Consider the following 16,586-nt stretch of genomic DNA (forward strand, 5'->3'; position numbering starts at 1 on the left):
AACCATTCTGAGCTGTCCTCCCCTCTACTGCTCCACCACCCTAAACTATCAGGCAAATAAACATGTCAGAGTATAGAAGAAGTGGAAATTTCTAGGAAGGCCACATCCCACACTCCTCCCAGCAACCACCCTTACTCAGGGGCCCTCAGCTTTCATAGCCTCTCACTCTCCCTTCCAAAATCTTCCCTAGGTCAAACCAACAGTCAGCTGTTCCATAAGGCATAACCTGTTCTATCCTTACCCAGGAGTAGGGCTAGCCACACCTCTTAACGTTGCTTTGTTTTCTGAAGGTGTTAACACCTGTCACTTGCATACATATACTATCAAATGTAATAATAAAATGTAAGAATATTTCCTCCCTAGAGGAGGTAAAGCTATATCCCTATGCTATTATTCAATTAGTCACTAGCATTGGGAATAGAAAGGGTCACGAACAGCATACACCATGTGATGTTTTTATTTGGTCACAGGTGCATTGTTACAAAGATGTTACACTGAATAATGCTGTCACAGTCACGTTGTAATGTGAGGTTGCTACAACACATTGAAATTTCACACAGTGAAACAACTTAGGGAAAAAAAAATAAATCATGCTTATAACAGAAGATCAAAGAAATACATTTAGTTAAATCAAAATATGGACCCGGGATGTCAGCCCACTCAAACTGAAGCTAATGGAAAAGCTTCCACTGACTTCAGCAGGCTCTGAATGTAGCCACCAATTTGCCCCGACCAAGCTGTAATGTAAAATGCCTCTCTGATCTGTCCGCAGGGTTTTCAGTCTTCTAACAGACTTGTGCGTGATGTATTTTCTTTTAAAATGAGACCAAAATAATGTATAATTGACTATACCAAACTTAATACACAGCAGAGCCAATTTTGGCTTACCAGCTTCAGAGAAAGTGGAAGAATTACAAAGGTGACAGCACGGGTACTAGGAAAGGAGGGAGTTACTACACTCCTGAGTGCATGTAGCAGCTGTTTGTGTGGTCTGAGCTTCCAAGGAAGCTCATTATTTGCTTCTGCTGGATTTGCATCTGGCAGTGTCTGCATTCAAGACAGGTAACTTATATGAGCTGGAATTTGGATGATGTAGCAATAAGGAGGCAGCTAAAAACGTACAGAGAATGTGGCTGTTTGCTGCCATCAAGGGCAGACTGTGGGCACTGGCTTGTAGCGATGGGCAGTAATCATTTTACCATTCTGGCAATGATCTTTGTGTGAAATTATCTTGGAGGGGAAAAACAAATAAACAGGAGGGGGGGATTTCAAAACTACAACAGACTAAATGATGCACCAAATCTAAAAAGGCATAAATACAAGCTTAATTTGAAGGAAGTTAGTTCTGGGAACTCGGTGATCTTTCTGAATTAATTTCTGGGTGAGATGATGATTGTTCCTGCTCACTCGGAGTGATGCACACAAAATATGCAGAATATGCGTCAAACTCTTCTTCAGCGTTGGAGACACTAGAGGGCAGCAACGCACCAGTATTCCCTTGCTAACAGAACTCCATTAGTCAAGAGTTTATTCCTTGCTGTATAACTGGGTAACTTTTGTATACCAGTCTTACTGCTTACCTCAATACAGGTCCTTGGATCACAATGCTGCATTATTACACAAGACCCGAAATTCAGAACGTAACTCATGCTTCAGGGAAATGTGCTGCTTTTTGTATTTCAATAATCAAGAATGTAGTTATTTCTTAAATCTGTAAAACATTTGCTAATTAGAATATTGACCACATTGATCATAACTTGTGCTTTACAAAACTCTCCCTCTCCAGTGCATGTAAAAGATAGTTTTGTTTTTGTCTCAAGACTGCAATGATGAAATACTGACAGCATTTAATAATGGTCATGGTTCTACCAATATTCAAGGGTGAACGACAAGAGCTGCCACCCTGTGTTATATACATAGTCCATCAGGAGTCCCTGAGATACAAATACAGCTTCCACTTTTCCCCCTCCCCCACTGGCATTTTGGTCAAGAGTTCTCAATAAATTTTCCAGCTTATTTTAAAAAAAAAAAAAATGGTTTTCCATCAATTAAAAATTCTATTTACAAATCTGTTGCAAAATGGACAGAAATATTCCGTAGGAAAAATCAGACAGTTTCAAAAGTTGGTAGATACGTTTTTAACTCTAAAATGTCAGATACTGGCTGTTTTCTGTCTTGATAGAAGCTGAGTCCTGTAAGTAATTCTATATCTCTGACCCGAGCTATGTGAAACTTCATTCTCTCTTCAACCCACAGTGACTCAGACCTCCCATCCTAAAGGGAAAGAGGAGGAAAAAAAGAGTTTGTGAAATGTACTTTTTTTTTTCTCTGATATACATTTAATCAATTAGTAAAAGATATTTTCATGCTTTATGATGACAGACAGAAAACAGTAACTGGTGGCAAGCAAACAAATAGAAAGCATTGAATTCTATTCTATGAATAAATATAAGCTTGTGCAAATTTAGTACTTGCTATTACTTCCTCAAGTGTACAGAACCTGCAGCTGCATCAGTGGAAGCTGGTGATAATGAGGAGTGACAGGTGAGGTCCAACATCTATTCAGCATGTCTATGATAACCTACTTCTGGGAACTTTGCTTTAAGAGGGCTGTTACTCGTGTACATCCTCCTGTAGGTTAGCACACTTCACATGCTTTGTTCTGCTTTATAAGGTATAAACCTTATAAGCTATGTATGTTCCTGCCAAAATGCTGAGGTACCTGAACTAGAAGCAGTCAATGATCTTCAAGAATATCTCTTCTCCTTTAGGAAGATCTTGATCTAACACTGAACTTCTTTTGTGGATGACTCACCTTCTCCTAGTTGCTCTTCGATTCTCTCAAATAATATAACTGGACACTGCTGCTACAGAAAACTGTGTATGCCTCACACCAATTCTCTCAACATGCTCTGATTCTACCCAGCTACCTATAAGTTTTAGTCTTTGAACAGGAAACTTTTCTTCTCCAATTTAAGGATATTTATGCATTTTAATGTAATTCTGTGTACGAAAAATTTTATCTTTCCTCTCAAGATGATTATGACAGACTGCAGCATTTTTACAGCCTTTAATTAGCTGATACTCGAGCAGAATGAGCTCAAGCCTGGCTTTATAGAGACTGAGAAGACTACTTACTGCACAGCTTTCACTATTGTCTTCTCTGTGAGGTACAATGAAAGACAAGGCATCAAGGGATCCTTCACACTTCAAAGGAGTTTCAGAAGTATTTTTACAAGTAGTCAGCACAATGAAGAAATGAGTAGGAATGGGAACTTCTGAATTACCAGGGTGTCTGAAAAGCAGAAAAACATTCCAGTAATTCAGTAAGTTAATACCTGTTCAAAGAGCAAATGGCAGCAATCAACTGATTACACTGAGTATGCTGATTTCTTAGCAACCCACATATTTGGTCTGAAGAAAGCTTGGGTCTGGAGGGAAAAAACATCTGTAATCAAATTTGGCATCATATTTCAGATTAATTGTTCAAGGAATGATTGTATGTCAAAGAATGATTGGAAGTTGTGCTGAGGGACGTGGTTTAAGTGGGAGCTATTGGTAACAGGTGAACGGTTGGACTGGATGATCTTTTAGGTTTTTTCCAACCTTGGTGATTCTATGATTCTATGAATATTTTGCATATAAAATTCAGCTTGTAGTCCTAAAATGGTGAGTTATAACCACAAAGAAATTACTTAAAAAGGTGCAAGAATTTATGACCTATCTGTTATCTTGAACCAATTTTGCTATCTGGGAGTAACTGGTACACTTGTGCTGACAACCTGATAGTAGAACACTGCCAGATACTCAGACTCACTAACATAAGCTATGATAACACGGGTAAGCCCCTGCTTTATCCAGTTCTATAGGCAATGTTGTAAGTTTTCAGGCTAATGGATGTTTTTCCACATACTTCTCTTACTTCCTTTCAGTATGACATACTTCTACTACACATTCTCTTTCTGCTTTTCATTTGCTTCTGAGCTTCATGCAGCTCAATCTGTTTAGATCCATTTGGCTGCTTCTCTCTGAACTGGTATTACCTCCCAAGGATCAGTTTCAACAAGATGCTTTCCTTGGTAATGAGGATCATAATTACCTTGAGACCACTAATGGAGGAAAGAAGCAAAGGATTACAATGAGAAAGCAGCTCACCTTTTCACTTTTTCTGGGTTATCATAGATCCCATCAGAGTCGTAATCAAACACAGGACCACTTACTACATTGACTCCATTTCTGTCTGCAGCATACTCAGGCAGCAGGGACTGATGAAAGTAGTTCCATAACACTAGAATACAGTAATGGAAGTGGGATGCATCATTTCCAAAGTAGGACTTGTTAATAAAACTGTGCAGTTTTCAGTAGAGTACTGACAGGCATGGTAAGCTAGGAAAATAATAAACTATGCTAGGAAAATATAAGTCTCTGTACTTTTAATCTACCTGAGCAACAGCATGCACTGCAGTATCTCCTGGCATTCTGGTTTCACAGTCACCCTAACCACAAACCTGACTAAACATAGTAATGCAGATCTCTTGTGGCCTTGGGTTTCTTTCATGGAAACCAATATACGGAGAAGCTAAAAAGGGAATGTGAGAGAAAACCATGACTGTATCTTGCCTCATTATCAAAATCAGACTGGCTAGCATGTACACCTGCATCTTCATTTCATGCACATTTTCAATTTATATGTACCCGAAGAAGCCTCTTCTTTCCTCTTTAATTCCTTTTAAGAGGAAATTACTGCTTTTTTTGTCCAGCCATACTTCTTTTCATTAAAAACATGCTTAGCCTCCCTCAGCCAACCATCTCATGCTCCATTTCACCCAGGAAAGCCCATATTTTCATATTTTTTCTATTAAAGATCTGACTAGTTTCCCATTTTCTCAGTGTTTGAGACTCTAAATTTCTGCCTGGAAACTCATGTGATTTTGAGAGACATTCCTAAAATGGAAATGAATTTAACTCACTACCACATAACTGGCATTTGGGTTATCTAGAAGATACATTAAAAAACCTTGTTTAGGAAATGCAAATAAAAATGTTAGTAATAAAATGGAGACATCTATGTTATATGAATGTGTAATTAGACATAAGCTAATCATAAGCTTAAAATGCTGGGCCTCTTTTGTAAGGGTCATAGACCTACTTCAAGAAGTTTCACTGATGTAAGAAGTTCAGGGTCTGGGGAGGTCTTATTTCACAGACACAGCTAACTTGAGATTGTTTGTGGTGTTTGGGAGTAAGCAAAAAAGCTGCAGTCCTAGACTCAAGTATATAAAGAAAATACCTTTAAATGCAGGATACATTGGCACAATGTTGCTGGTGAGCAAGGCATCATAATGAGATTTCATAAAGTCTGAAACCACAAAGCATAAAAATACAAGATTAAAGATGAACGTTATGATGTTAAGGTGGAGCTGACCTAAATTCACTTTACAAAGTTGATGCGAGTCTAAGGGCTAACTTCACTACATGAAGGTCCAAAATAAAACAATCTTATCAGCAGCAGCAATAATTGCACTTGGAAGGTATACAATGTCCACATTATTTTAATACTTTAAAATATCAGAACAGACTTTTCAGTGGTGGGGAAGGGAACAAAATTAACTTTCTGAGTGTCAGACCAACTTGTTCCATCTGCAGAAATTAGGCACAAGAATAGCCCTCTTTGAGTTTTGCAAACCACACTTTGAGCAGATGTTAAAATAACCCTCAACTCAATACTTTATGAAGTAAAACCAACGTAGAATGCTTCCAAATCAGAGCAGCACCAGTTTACACGCAATCCTACCATTTGTAAATAGCTAACTATATTTCAAAATATGTTTTGAGAACCAGAGCTGCACTTCTTAGGTCAAATACTGAGTGCCTTTACCAAAAGTCATGTATGGCACACAATGGTAAATTTCAAACATAAAATAAACTTAAATCAAGGCATTTTTACATTTACAGACAAATGTTTCAGTATTACTTCGTGTAGTTCCAACTAACGGAGGTCATGCAAAACAAATTTGCAGTTCATTAGTTTGCCAGACTTGACTCAAGGTTTACACATTTCTTCCAGTTTCTTCTATGAGATGCCACATTAGAAACCAGACAAGTTGAAAAGCTTTCAGGAAAAACTAAATGACCTTGGACTACTCAACAACTGCTGACGCATGTACAATGTTTTCCTTTCTCATATGCTAAAAAGAACTGCAATAATTCAGCAACTATTGCTTCAAGTTCTTAATCAGCAGTATCTATAAAAGAAGAGAGCTACTGCATTACAAACTATTTAAATCATGTGCTGTACAATGAAAGCAATGTATTTACTTGGAGGAGAAAGAAATCCATAAGTTAGTCGAGGATGATTGTTGTAAAATGAACACGTCTGGTTATGATTAGAAGGAACACGAACATCCTTGCGTAAACAGCTGGAAATATCTTCTGTAGTAGAAATCCAACTGTCCTATTGAACAAGAAGAAAGTGTCACTAGAAAATTGGATAGCTGACTTGCAATATTTTGTTCAATGTGGGGGACTGCAGAATTCTACATATTTACCCATGGTTGCTTTCAGTGGTGCAAAGAGGCTTAAGATTCAAATGTTGTCCCTTTTTTGCCAATGAAAAACAAGTCCTTCCATTTGCTGCATGTATTTTGTAAATAAAATGAGCAGAACTACAGGATTTCAGTTAAGAACAACTTCCCCTTCCAAAGGAAAACTGGAAGGTCTCTACAAAATGTAACTTGATCTGGTGCGAATGCATATGCTCAGGCTAAGAGCTGGAGGCAGCCATCTCTCTCCAATGGGCCACTTGTTACAATAACTGGTTGCTTTGAGCCACTGGCCTCTCAGGAAACTCAGGATAAAGCAAACCTTGACAGAGCTTAGTTTGGTTTTCTTATAATGGCCATTATTTTTAAACCCCTTAAGCCCAGATAATCAAACTACAGTCCTAATTCCACTTCAAGCACACCTTGGCTTCTAAACTTTCTCTAAATTGGAAGACCAATCTGAAAACTTTCATTCTTAACATCAGCAATCTGTGTGAACATCTTAGCACATGGTTCAGAACAGCAAAGCCTACATTAATCTCCAGCAACTTCTTTGAACTCAGTCAGAATGATCTTCTGAGGGTAGGATTCAATCAAGGCATCAGATAGCCCAGAGATTATCATTTCAAAAGAGTCCTACATCATTCTGTACACTGCTTTATATGGTAGACTGCTATAGCAGATCAACATTGCCAAACAGTGGGGTCAGTGCAGATTCATAGGATCTCTCAGTACCAATGGCAATGGTCTCTTCACTTCCTGGTGGATCTGTTCTCTGCAGAGGCAAAAGCTTATGCCAAGAAAAAGGAAGGAGTAAAAGCCAACTCCTATTCTGGAAAGTGTTTGGGAATAGCTGTCATTCAAGCTTTTTATCTTTCAAGGTTGCTTCTAACATTTCTTCAGATACTTACATTTTTGTTAACAGTGTACGCACTCCACAGAGACATCTTATAGTCCTTGCTGTACCCATTTACATAGCGGTTATGGTAAAGGACGCAGTAATTATGTTTCTTTTGCAGAACCCTGGGCCGTCCATAGGGCAAAGTGAGTGTCTCTGTCTTCTTAACTGGAGTAGAAATAGTGCTTGTTACATTTCAATCAATAACAGTTGTTAAGAACATTTGTCTTTAAAAATTACCGATTTTCACTTGCTAAATTGAGAAATCATAGTAATGGAACAAAAGCAAAAAAAAAAAAAAACAAAACAAATAAAGAAAAAGATATATTCATGTATCAAAGGTCTAGTTTCTGCAATAAGGCAACAAATTAACTGAAAATACTAATATAAAGAAAAATGCCAATATCCATAACTCAAATGTACAATGCTCAATTTTACAGTGTATTTAAAATGACACATTTTGACATTTTAAAAATAGTAGATGGATATAAAGCACAAATTTTAGTCATAGTTGACTTTGTGCTTTTATACAAATACACAACATAGGATCTGCTTTTACTTAACATTTAGCTGGGAAATAAACCAATTGTGGTGATTTCAAATCTTTTGAACGGGCTGTTTCAGTAAAAACCACAAGCTATTTGAAGAAATGACATTTATGGCTCTACATTTCATTGTCCTTTAAATGAATAATACCATGAAATAATGGTTAACATTTTCAGATACATGAGGACTCAAAAGGAGATACATAAAAGAAGGGGAAAAACTCTTTAGCAGGGTCTCTTGTGATATGACAAGGGGAAATGGTTTCAAACTTAAGGAGGGGAGATTTAAATTGGATATAAGGAAGAAGATTTTTACAATAAGAGTAGTGAGGCAGTAGAACAGGTTGCCCAGAGAGATGGTGGATGTCCTGTCCCCAGAGACACTCAGTGTCAGGCTGGACAGGACTCTGAGCAACCTCATTTAGCTGCAGGTTTCTCTGTTCATTTCAGGGTGTTTGGGCCAGATGACCTTAGAAGGTCCCTTCCAACTCTAGAATTCTATGATTCTTCGACTTTTTAATGACTGTGATGGTCATAAAACCCTTTCCTCCCCTCTCTCTCAGACCAGGCTTCTCTACAATGTTTGCATACAAAAAAAAAAAAAAGTATCTCTAAGATACTGCACAGGGTTTCTGGCAGATCCTTGCCTAGGGCAATGCTTGTTTATGTTCATTCACAACTACCTCATCCAACAGAGCAGTAAAGACTTTCCTTTAAAACTGTAACAGAAACAATGTATGCGGGGTAAAAAGAAGGGAAGTCATTAAAAAGAAGCTGAACAGAAAAGCAGAGTTGGCAACAGAGATGCTTTACAGTATACTTTTCTTAAGATTCTTAAAATAATTAAGTGAAAAAAAAAATGCAACAGAACATAATCGTATGAAACATGTGATCCTTCATTCACCTGCTGCTGTCCAAAAATGTCAGCAAAAGGTTCCAGAGTTTTGAAGATAAACATTAACTCCATAAAAACATCAAGTATTTATATATTTAGGCTAGAAACAGCAAAAAAATAATATTTGCAAGTTTCTGGTTCTCTAGTGTAAAATAAAAACAAAGAAAAACCAGCACATCATGAAAATATCTCAAAATTATAAAAAATATTACTTCACTACTGAATATGCAAATGTTTTCAATTGTTAAATGAATGGAATTATAAAGAGGGGGACCAAAGCTTCAGGTATGTTCACCATTAAGTAGGTCACTGCCATCCACAAATCTTCAAAGCAATTGTTTTAAATGAGGAATTCAATTCCAAATTTCAACAAAACATGAAGTTAAGCTCATGACATTTATTTCCCTACCCATCATGGAAAAGACAACCATTTTAGGTTTTTGGTTTTTGTTTGCTTGTTTTTTCGTTTTTCCCATAAAACTTAAAGAAGCAGTAGTTAATTGCTCTTATATGGCTGTCAAGTTTTAATAATGTCAGAATGTGCAGAGGTAATGAATAAACTCTGAATATTTTTAAGGAGTATTGAGGCTGGCTGTTAGAGAAGGTGTTACAGATGGAGGAAATGTATGTAATAAGTGCAGGATTCATATGACTTAAAAGTGAATTACTTTTAGTAACATCACTGGCAACCTAGGTCTCACTGATAATCCAAGCTAAAATCCCAGTGTTTCAGAAGCATAGGGATAGAACTTTTGATTAGTAATTTATAAAATGGGACCAAAACGTATCACATGCCTGGCATATTTCTCCAGAGCAGGAGAAATCAGGCTTCCACCTACATACTAACAGTTTGTTTCAGTGAAATGCCATAAGGAAAGCACATGCTTCTGTATCCTACTGACTGGATTTCACTTTGCTGCTCTCATGCATGTTGCAATGCCAAAGAGTGGTTTTTAAAAGTCTTTGGGACACATTTAAAAAGATGCCCTGCTGTCAATGGAAAAGGCTCAAAAAAAACTATTCATTTTTTGTGCCAGGACAAACTATACAAGTCAAAAGAAGGCTTAAATTAGTCCTGAATAAGCATCAAGCACTGGATCCTGCCTGTAGCTGACATAAATCCAGTTATTAACAGTGAGCTACAGCAGGTTCTCAACAAATACAGAGGCTATTTGCTTAAGAAACAAGGTTCCAATGAGAAAACACCTGGCAAGGTTTCTATCAACTTATTTTCCTTTATGACAATTTTAACTGCTATGGCTGCATTTTTTAAGGTGTTAGCACGAAGGGCTAGATTACAACTTCCTTTCCATTATTTAATGTGTTTTGTTTTACAAGTTATAAATATATATATGGCCTCACAAACTGCAGCTCAAACATGTGTGCTCACAGAACTGAAATACAGCATTAGCACAGCAAACAATGATTTAAAACCACTTCTGTGTTTCCTTAGAAGTACGTTTCCATCATGATGCCAATATTTACAGGGATTTCTTATTACACTGTTACCCATCTACCACTTTTGCTTCTCAGTCTGGAGTGCTCATTACTTCAGTGTTGGATACTTCAAGTATTCCAGACAATAACATGCACCATAAAGACACATATACACAGATACACATGTAGTACTTGAGAACACACGGTTCAGTAGGACTGTGTCTGAATCCTACATATATATGACAGAGCTATATTTTTAATCATCCTCACATTTTTATTATCACTCTATTTTACAAGCTAAAGGTCTTACCTTCTGTTTCAGTAAGATTTAAACGCTGATGAAAATCTCTTACTGGCAAACCCTATAATTATAAAGCAAAAACATTGATTTTTTTATTATGTGTTTCACAAAGCACATCTTTATATTTATATTCCACCACTTAAAATAATAAACATAACACATTCGCCTTGCAAGTTATCCCTGCACAAAACTCACAGACATGTACTGCAGAGGAGCTATGGAGAATGAGCAGAAACACACTGTTTTTGCCACAAGTGAATCAACATCTTTGAAAACCAACCCCAACTATACAACATAGTCACAGAAATTTCAATGTAGTAAAGTGAACCAAGTAATAACTAAATGTTTTTCCCATCAAAGTTTGCTTCTGCAGTGTTTTCCATGCTCTTCAGAGCTGAATGTTGCTTTACATTAGGAAAGTTCAAAAAATGAATGTGCAAATATAGGCTCTCTAAACCCAGGCAAGACATGATTCTGAGACCAGATCAAAACAAAAAACAAAAAAACAGGTAGCAAAACCATAAGATAAATATTTTTACTAGAGAATCTAGAGTGTCACTCTGAATAGAACAGAGACATGTGTCTCAATGACTTCAACCATTTTGGTACTTACTGCTGTCCTGCAGGAGCAGCCAAGGCTCACTGGAAAGGTTCTTTGTCCCACAAAAGAGCATTCAGAAGGATGGCTTGTTTCTTTGGGATGGTGAGGGATGTAAACAGGATTCCTTAAGAGATTATTTAGACGTCCATGGGTTCCGTTGTTTGGGGCTGGCTTCAAATCAAGCAAGTCTATGAAAGAATTCAAGTAACAGGACAAAACTATAATACATAAAACTATAATACATTGCTGCTTGTATTGTGATAGCAATTATGGTCAATTACAAACAAGAGTGAGTTAATCCTGTACTGCTTGCTATTCAGAACAACTGAAAGGAAAAACAATGCAAGCACTTTAAAAGAAAGCACATACATTCTCAGGTAGGGCTCAGGATGGAATTAGTCTGCTTGCAAGGAAGTACAGAATAAGCACGCACTCAAAAAAGAAAAAAAAAGAAAGAAAGAAATAAAATCATATAATGCATCTGCAGAATCACTGAATGCTTGGGATGGAAGGGACCTTAAAGTTCCAGTCTTCTACAATGGTTAGGGTTGCCACCCACTGGGATCAGAGTAGATCCCTTCCAACCCAAGCCATACTACAATTTTGTAAAGTCAGGCAGTTTGAACACTTAGAAAAACGTGAGGTGAAATTCCTTCATTCAGACAAGACAATCAGCTGTATGTATTTGGTGTTTGTGCTTTAACTGCTGACACACTGCACAAATGCAAGTAGTATTTCTCTTTGGCTGCCTCTGAAGAAGGTGCAGTCAGAGGCTTCCAAGAGAAATCATAGGGATCTGACTGAAAGAATATGCCTTTCTGCAGTCCAGAAGTTACCTAAAGCATGGGCAAGGAGAACTTTTAGTAAGTTGCCTCACTTCATCATTTTCTATCTAAAATTAAAGGTGCTGGCTATTAACTCCTATGCAGGATGGAAGAAATCTGGACCTTAATGAGTGAACCTAAGAAGTCTGATCTACCACTGAAGTTGCTTCTGTGAGATGTCAGTAAGGACTCCCACACAACATATACAGAAGGGAACAGGGAAGCATTAGAAGAAGGCTCAAAGAAATCAACTACAACATGAGAAGACATCAAAGCACACCAGGGTGTGAGATGCATACTTCCTGAAAATAGCCTGTTTCCTACTCCAGTAAAGAATTTAAACACATGGCTTAAATATGGTATACCTGAACATTGCCACTGATCTCAAGCATGTGCAGTGTTCCCGTTAACTGCTTTCTTGATCATACCCTTTGGTAATAAATTGTCTCTCACAGAAGCAGGTGTTAGAGCAAGCATGGTTCCTGGTAGGAGAGAGAAGGAGGCAGGAGATAATGGAAAACAGGTGAAGACCTCCAGGGGAATAAATGAACTTGGCAGAAAAAAAAAATAAAAAATAGCGATGGATTCGTAGAGAAACCATGAAAGAGGACAAAGAAGGGACACAGAAATTAACAGTAACATTGTGTCTGAAAGGGTGAAAAAAAGGAGGGCAGCAAGGTGTCTGATTTTCTGAAATGAAACCCTCTTCTCTGGTGCAGTGAAAAACCATAGAGAAATGGGGAACTTATCCACTGCAGCTATGCAATCAAAGAGACAACAAGCTTTAAAGTAACACTCTTAAAGTCATGTGACTGTAGATTAATGAGAGAGTTACTGTTTATTAAAACACACCAAAAAAATTGTGGCCCTATGAAATAATGAGAATGGACAGGGAAACACCCAAACCCCCAGTACACAAATTGAATGACAGGCGTCAGTGAGTTTGGGAGAAGGCTTATTATGTGAATGAAGAAGGTGTATTGTATCGATCAATTTTAAAAAACAGAAATCTCAATTTCAGTTAACTAAATTGAAAACCTATCCAAATCGAGGCAATAAAAAATTGAAAATATGATAAAGGGAAGCACAAAATAAGAATACACATGGTAGAACATACAAGGATTGTTCAAGTGTATGAAAAACTGGATGGGTTTTTCATACCCATGAGCATGAGCATGACTCAGACTTCCTGGAAATGAGCTGCCTGGCAGCTGAACCCATACCTCCATTCACATACTATGATAATTATTTCTGCTCTGCCAGAATAAGGTAACGTTATTGAATTAAGCCTCTAGTTAAACAGGAGAAAGAAAGGGAGGGTGTGTTTTTGGCAAGAGGAAGGTTGTGTAGGGTAGTTTTAATACTGGTGAGTCAAAATGTCAGTTTGGAGCAGGTCAGAGGAATGTGCACAGTGACTGGTGGAAAATAGATACAAACAGCCTGAATAGCACAGCCTCAATAGGAATTAGTCTTTTAGAAGCTGAATATTTCTCAGGTACTAGTGAAAATTGGAAGAAAATCTTAATTTCTAAGGACATTTAAAGTTTGTTATTAAAACATTTATGACACCCAAAAGATTTTATGTTTTTAACAAACAAAGACGACCTTCATCAATTGTACTTACCACACATTAAGTTATATACTTCAATGTTTTCAAATGGATCAACTTGAGTTTGAAATTTGAATCCCGGTCCAAAACCAATAAAGATAGCCTAGGGTTCACAGAGAAAAGGGGAACTCTCTTAAAGACAGGCTGAAACTGAAAATATTTTCACATTCCAACTTTTTTTTAAAGGAACTTATCTGTACTTTAGTAACATAAAATGGATCAAGCTAAAAGCATGCTTTTCTTAAAAAAGGAAATGTGTTTTTCCGGCAAAACGCATATAAACAGAATTTGAAAGATGTAGGAATAAATTCAAGAAGTAGTCAATGAGCATTAGGAAACTCGATTCTGCCTCACCACTGCCCTTAAAAGATGCCTTCAGCCATTTATGAAGTTCTTTGCTTCCCTCTGCTTTTGAAGAACTTCATTCTCTCAAATGACTTAAATGACTTAATGGAAATGTAGAGCCAAAATAATCATCACTTTGCATGCCTTGTAAACAATTTGGGAGCTTTTAATTCAAGGCTATAAAAACATCTGTTGGTAGTAATGCTTTAAACGGATGAAGCAAATGCAAGATCCAAGACTTTTATCTCTTATACTTCTTGCACCACTTCCTGAGCTGGGCTGGCACAAGCAGTTGTGTAGCCAAACAGTGAACCCAATCCAGGAACTCAGCCAGCTCAAAACACTTAATATTTTTTCCTCCTGGCTCTTTTTCATTTGGTTCAGTTCCCTGACCTACTTAACTCTGCAGCCACACAAAGTTAACTCTAACAAAGAGCGGGGTTTGCTGCAGGAGGAAAAACAAGGGGGTGAGGGCAGCAAATGCTTATGCTCAACTTATGACAAGATCATTTTTAAATTTAGCTTCAGATATTCAGCTTTTTTTTTTTTTTTATAAATAAAGCTTTCATCTACCTGTGTTGCATAGATACTGAGCAATGATGCATGCTTTGCATTCAACACATAATCTCAAAGCACTCTGCAAACAATTCAATTGTCTCTGATTTCATAGCTATGTGAAAAAAGAGGCTGTTCTTTTTCTGAGATGTACGCATAAGACAGGTTGTCACTCTACAATGGTTGCTACCAAAACTGTGGGTGAATAGAGACCAGACTTGTCTGGCTAAGGGATGCTATTAAGGACCATGCTCCTCAGTGCTACATGGTGGGAGGCAGAGGGACAACAGGCATAACTTGAAACAAAAAAGTTTCAATCTGGCTATTGTTAAACCCATTTATACCATGAGCAGTAAAGCAGTGGAAGGAGCTGCCCACAGAGGTTATTCAGTCTCTGAACTCAAGAGCTTTCAAGACTCAATTGCATGAAATCATGAGTAATCTGGTCTGACCTCACAGCTAACACTGCTTTGAGTTGCAGATAAGACTATGAGACCTCCTGAGATCCCTTCCAATTTGAATTCTCCTGTATTTTATGATTCCTATGATTCCTATATTTGAAGTTCTGAAAAGATAAGTTCTCTTTTCCTGCTTTTAATGCTGTAACAAAACAATTGGATACCTCTTTATATTCTCATCAGCAAAAGTCAAATCTCTGAAGCACAGATTGAATAGTGCCAGATCTCGACAATAAATAAATTTCAAACCTCAGCAACCACAATATTCAAATCAGAAGATGCTAAAAATAAAAGCCAATATAAGTTTTCAAGCCTTACCTGCATATTTGGGAAGCGATTATCTGAGCCATGGAATCCACCCGTGCAACTTTTAATCTCAAGCGGTTTCCTATTAAAAATTCACAGTGCATATAATTAACGCTTTACAAACTTTAACATTCAGTGATGCACTATTTACTTGTTATTTAAAGATATTAGAGTTTTTCCAAAGGGAACAGAAAGTCTTCAAGCTCTAGAAAAAAATGCCTTTTGAATCAGAATGAGAGTTTCCTCTACAGATATTATTCCTCTGGAATTCACAAGAGTCTGTCTTAGAGTTGCTTAAAGTCAAAAATCAGATGATATATGAAGAAAATGTTTGTTCTCAGGCTAAGAAATTATCATTTCACTGGCATTTGAGTAAAAGAACTTGATAGTACACAAAATAAACAGTTATGCACTTCAGAGGATTCAGCTGGGCATCTTATCGTCTAATAAAAAACAAGTTTCAAACATATGTCAGTTTCACATATATTATCGAAATGTGTTTATTTTCAGAAACTCAAACCTGATTTGCAAGACTTATACACATTTCACTGTTACATGGCAGTACTTACTGAATACATGGGCTGAAAAACTCTTTGGTGTTGAAAGCCCTGAGGTATCACAGAGGTGTTCAAAACTGCATTACTACAGCAGTTGCCATTATTATGGGAGTTGTTCATTGATCAGAACAGTATGTTCATTAAGTTCAGCATGGTTCATTCACGTGATTGCTTCAACAACAGCAGTTACACACATGTTTACCAGGACTCACTTTGGAAATTCCTAAAGTATGGCAAGATGTTCACAATACAATAGGGACCTTAGTTTCTAATATTTGTGACTGAGTATTTGCACTACTCAGCCAGGAGATTATCCATAGCTGTGAGATTAGAAGTGAGCTTTCTCAGGTGAGCACAAACTCAGAGAAAAGGCTGGCTTCTCTGCAACATCTCTTTGCTAAGACAAACAAGAATTCCAGGCTCCAATAGCTGCCATTGAACTCTATGCAGCTAGAAGTCAAAGACTACAAGAAAACAATGATATCTTTGCTGTATAATGAAGTACAGAAAACTGTAACTTACCTAGCTAGTTGCCACTGAGAATTTAAATAAAAGTGCAGCGGTTCAATCCGGTCATTATTGGCATAATGGAAACGCTTGGGTAGAAACTGCTTCATGTAAGCTTTGAACGGCTGATTTGGTTCTATGCACTGAAATATTTAAAATTAAAATATAAACACAGCACATTCAATCAAATATTTCTTTATTTCATG

General features: G+C 37.2%; 1 protein-coding gene across 1 annotated transcript in view; it reads right to left on the reverse strand.

Moving 5' to 3' along the window:
• Positions 1-439: 439 nt before the first annotated feature.
• Positions 440-16,586, reverse strand: part of ENPP1 (ectonucleotide pyrophosphatase/phosphodiesterase 1) — a 47,861-nt gene continuing 31,714 nt past the window's right edge. The window contains exons 15-25 of the mRNA XM_015858551.2: positions 16,396-16,523; positions 15,329-15,398; positions 13,668-13,755; positions 11,232-11,407; positions 10,628-10,679; positions 7,454-7,608; positions 6,319-6,454; positions 5,291-5,359; positions 4,156-4,288; positions 3,139-3,295; positions 440-2,274 (exon numbers count right to left, since the gene is read on the reverse strand). Coding sequence (XP_015714037.2) covers positions 2,107-2,274; positions 3,139-3,295; positions 4,156-4,288; positions 5,291-5,359; positions 6,319-6,454; positions 7,454-7,608; positions 10,628-10,679; positions 11,232-11,407; positions 13,668-13,755; positions 15,329-15,398; positions 16,396-16,523 — 1,332 coding nt within the window. The 3' untranslated portion in view covers positions 440-2,106. The remainder of the gene's footprint in view (positions 2,275-3,138; positions 3,296-4,155; positions 4,289-5,290; positions 5,360-6,318; positions 6,455-7,453; positions 7,609-10,627; positions 10,680-11,231; positions 11,408-13,667; positions 13,756-15,328; positions 15,399-16,395; positions 16,524-16,586) is intronic.

The sequence above is a fragment of the Coturnix japonica genome, chromosome 3 (genome assembly GCF_001577835.2).
Source record: "Coturnix japonica isolate 7356 chromosome 3, Coturnix japonica 2.1, whole genome shotgun sequence".
Taxonomy (NCBI): Eukaryota; Metazoa; Chordata; class Aves; order Galliformes; family Phasianidae; genus Coturnix; species Coturnix japonica.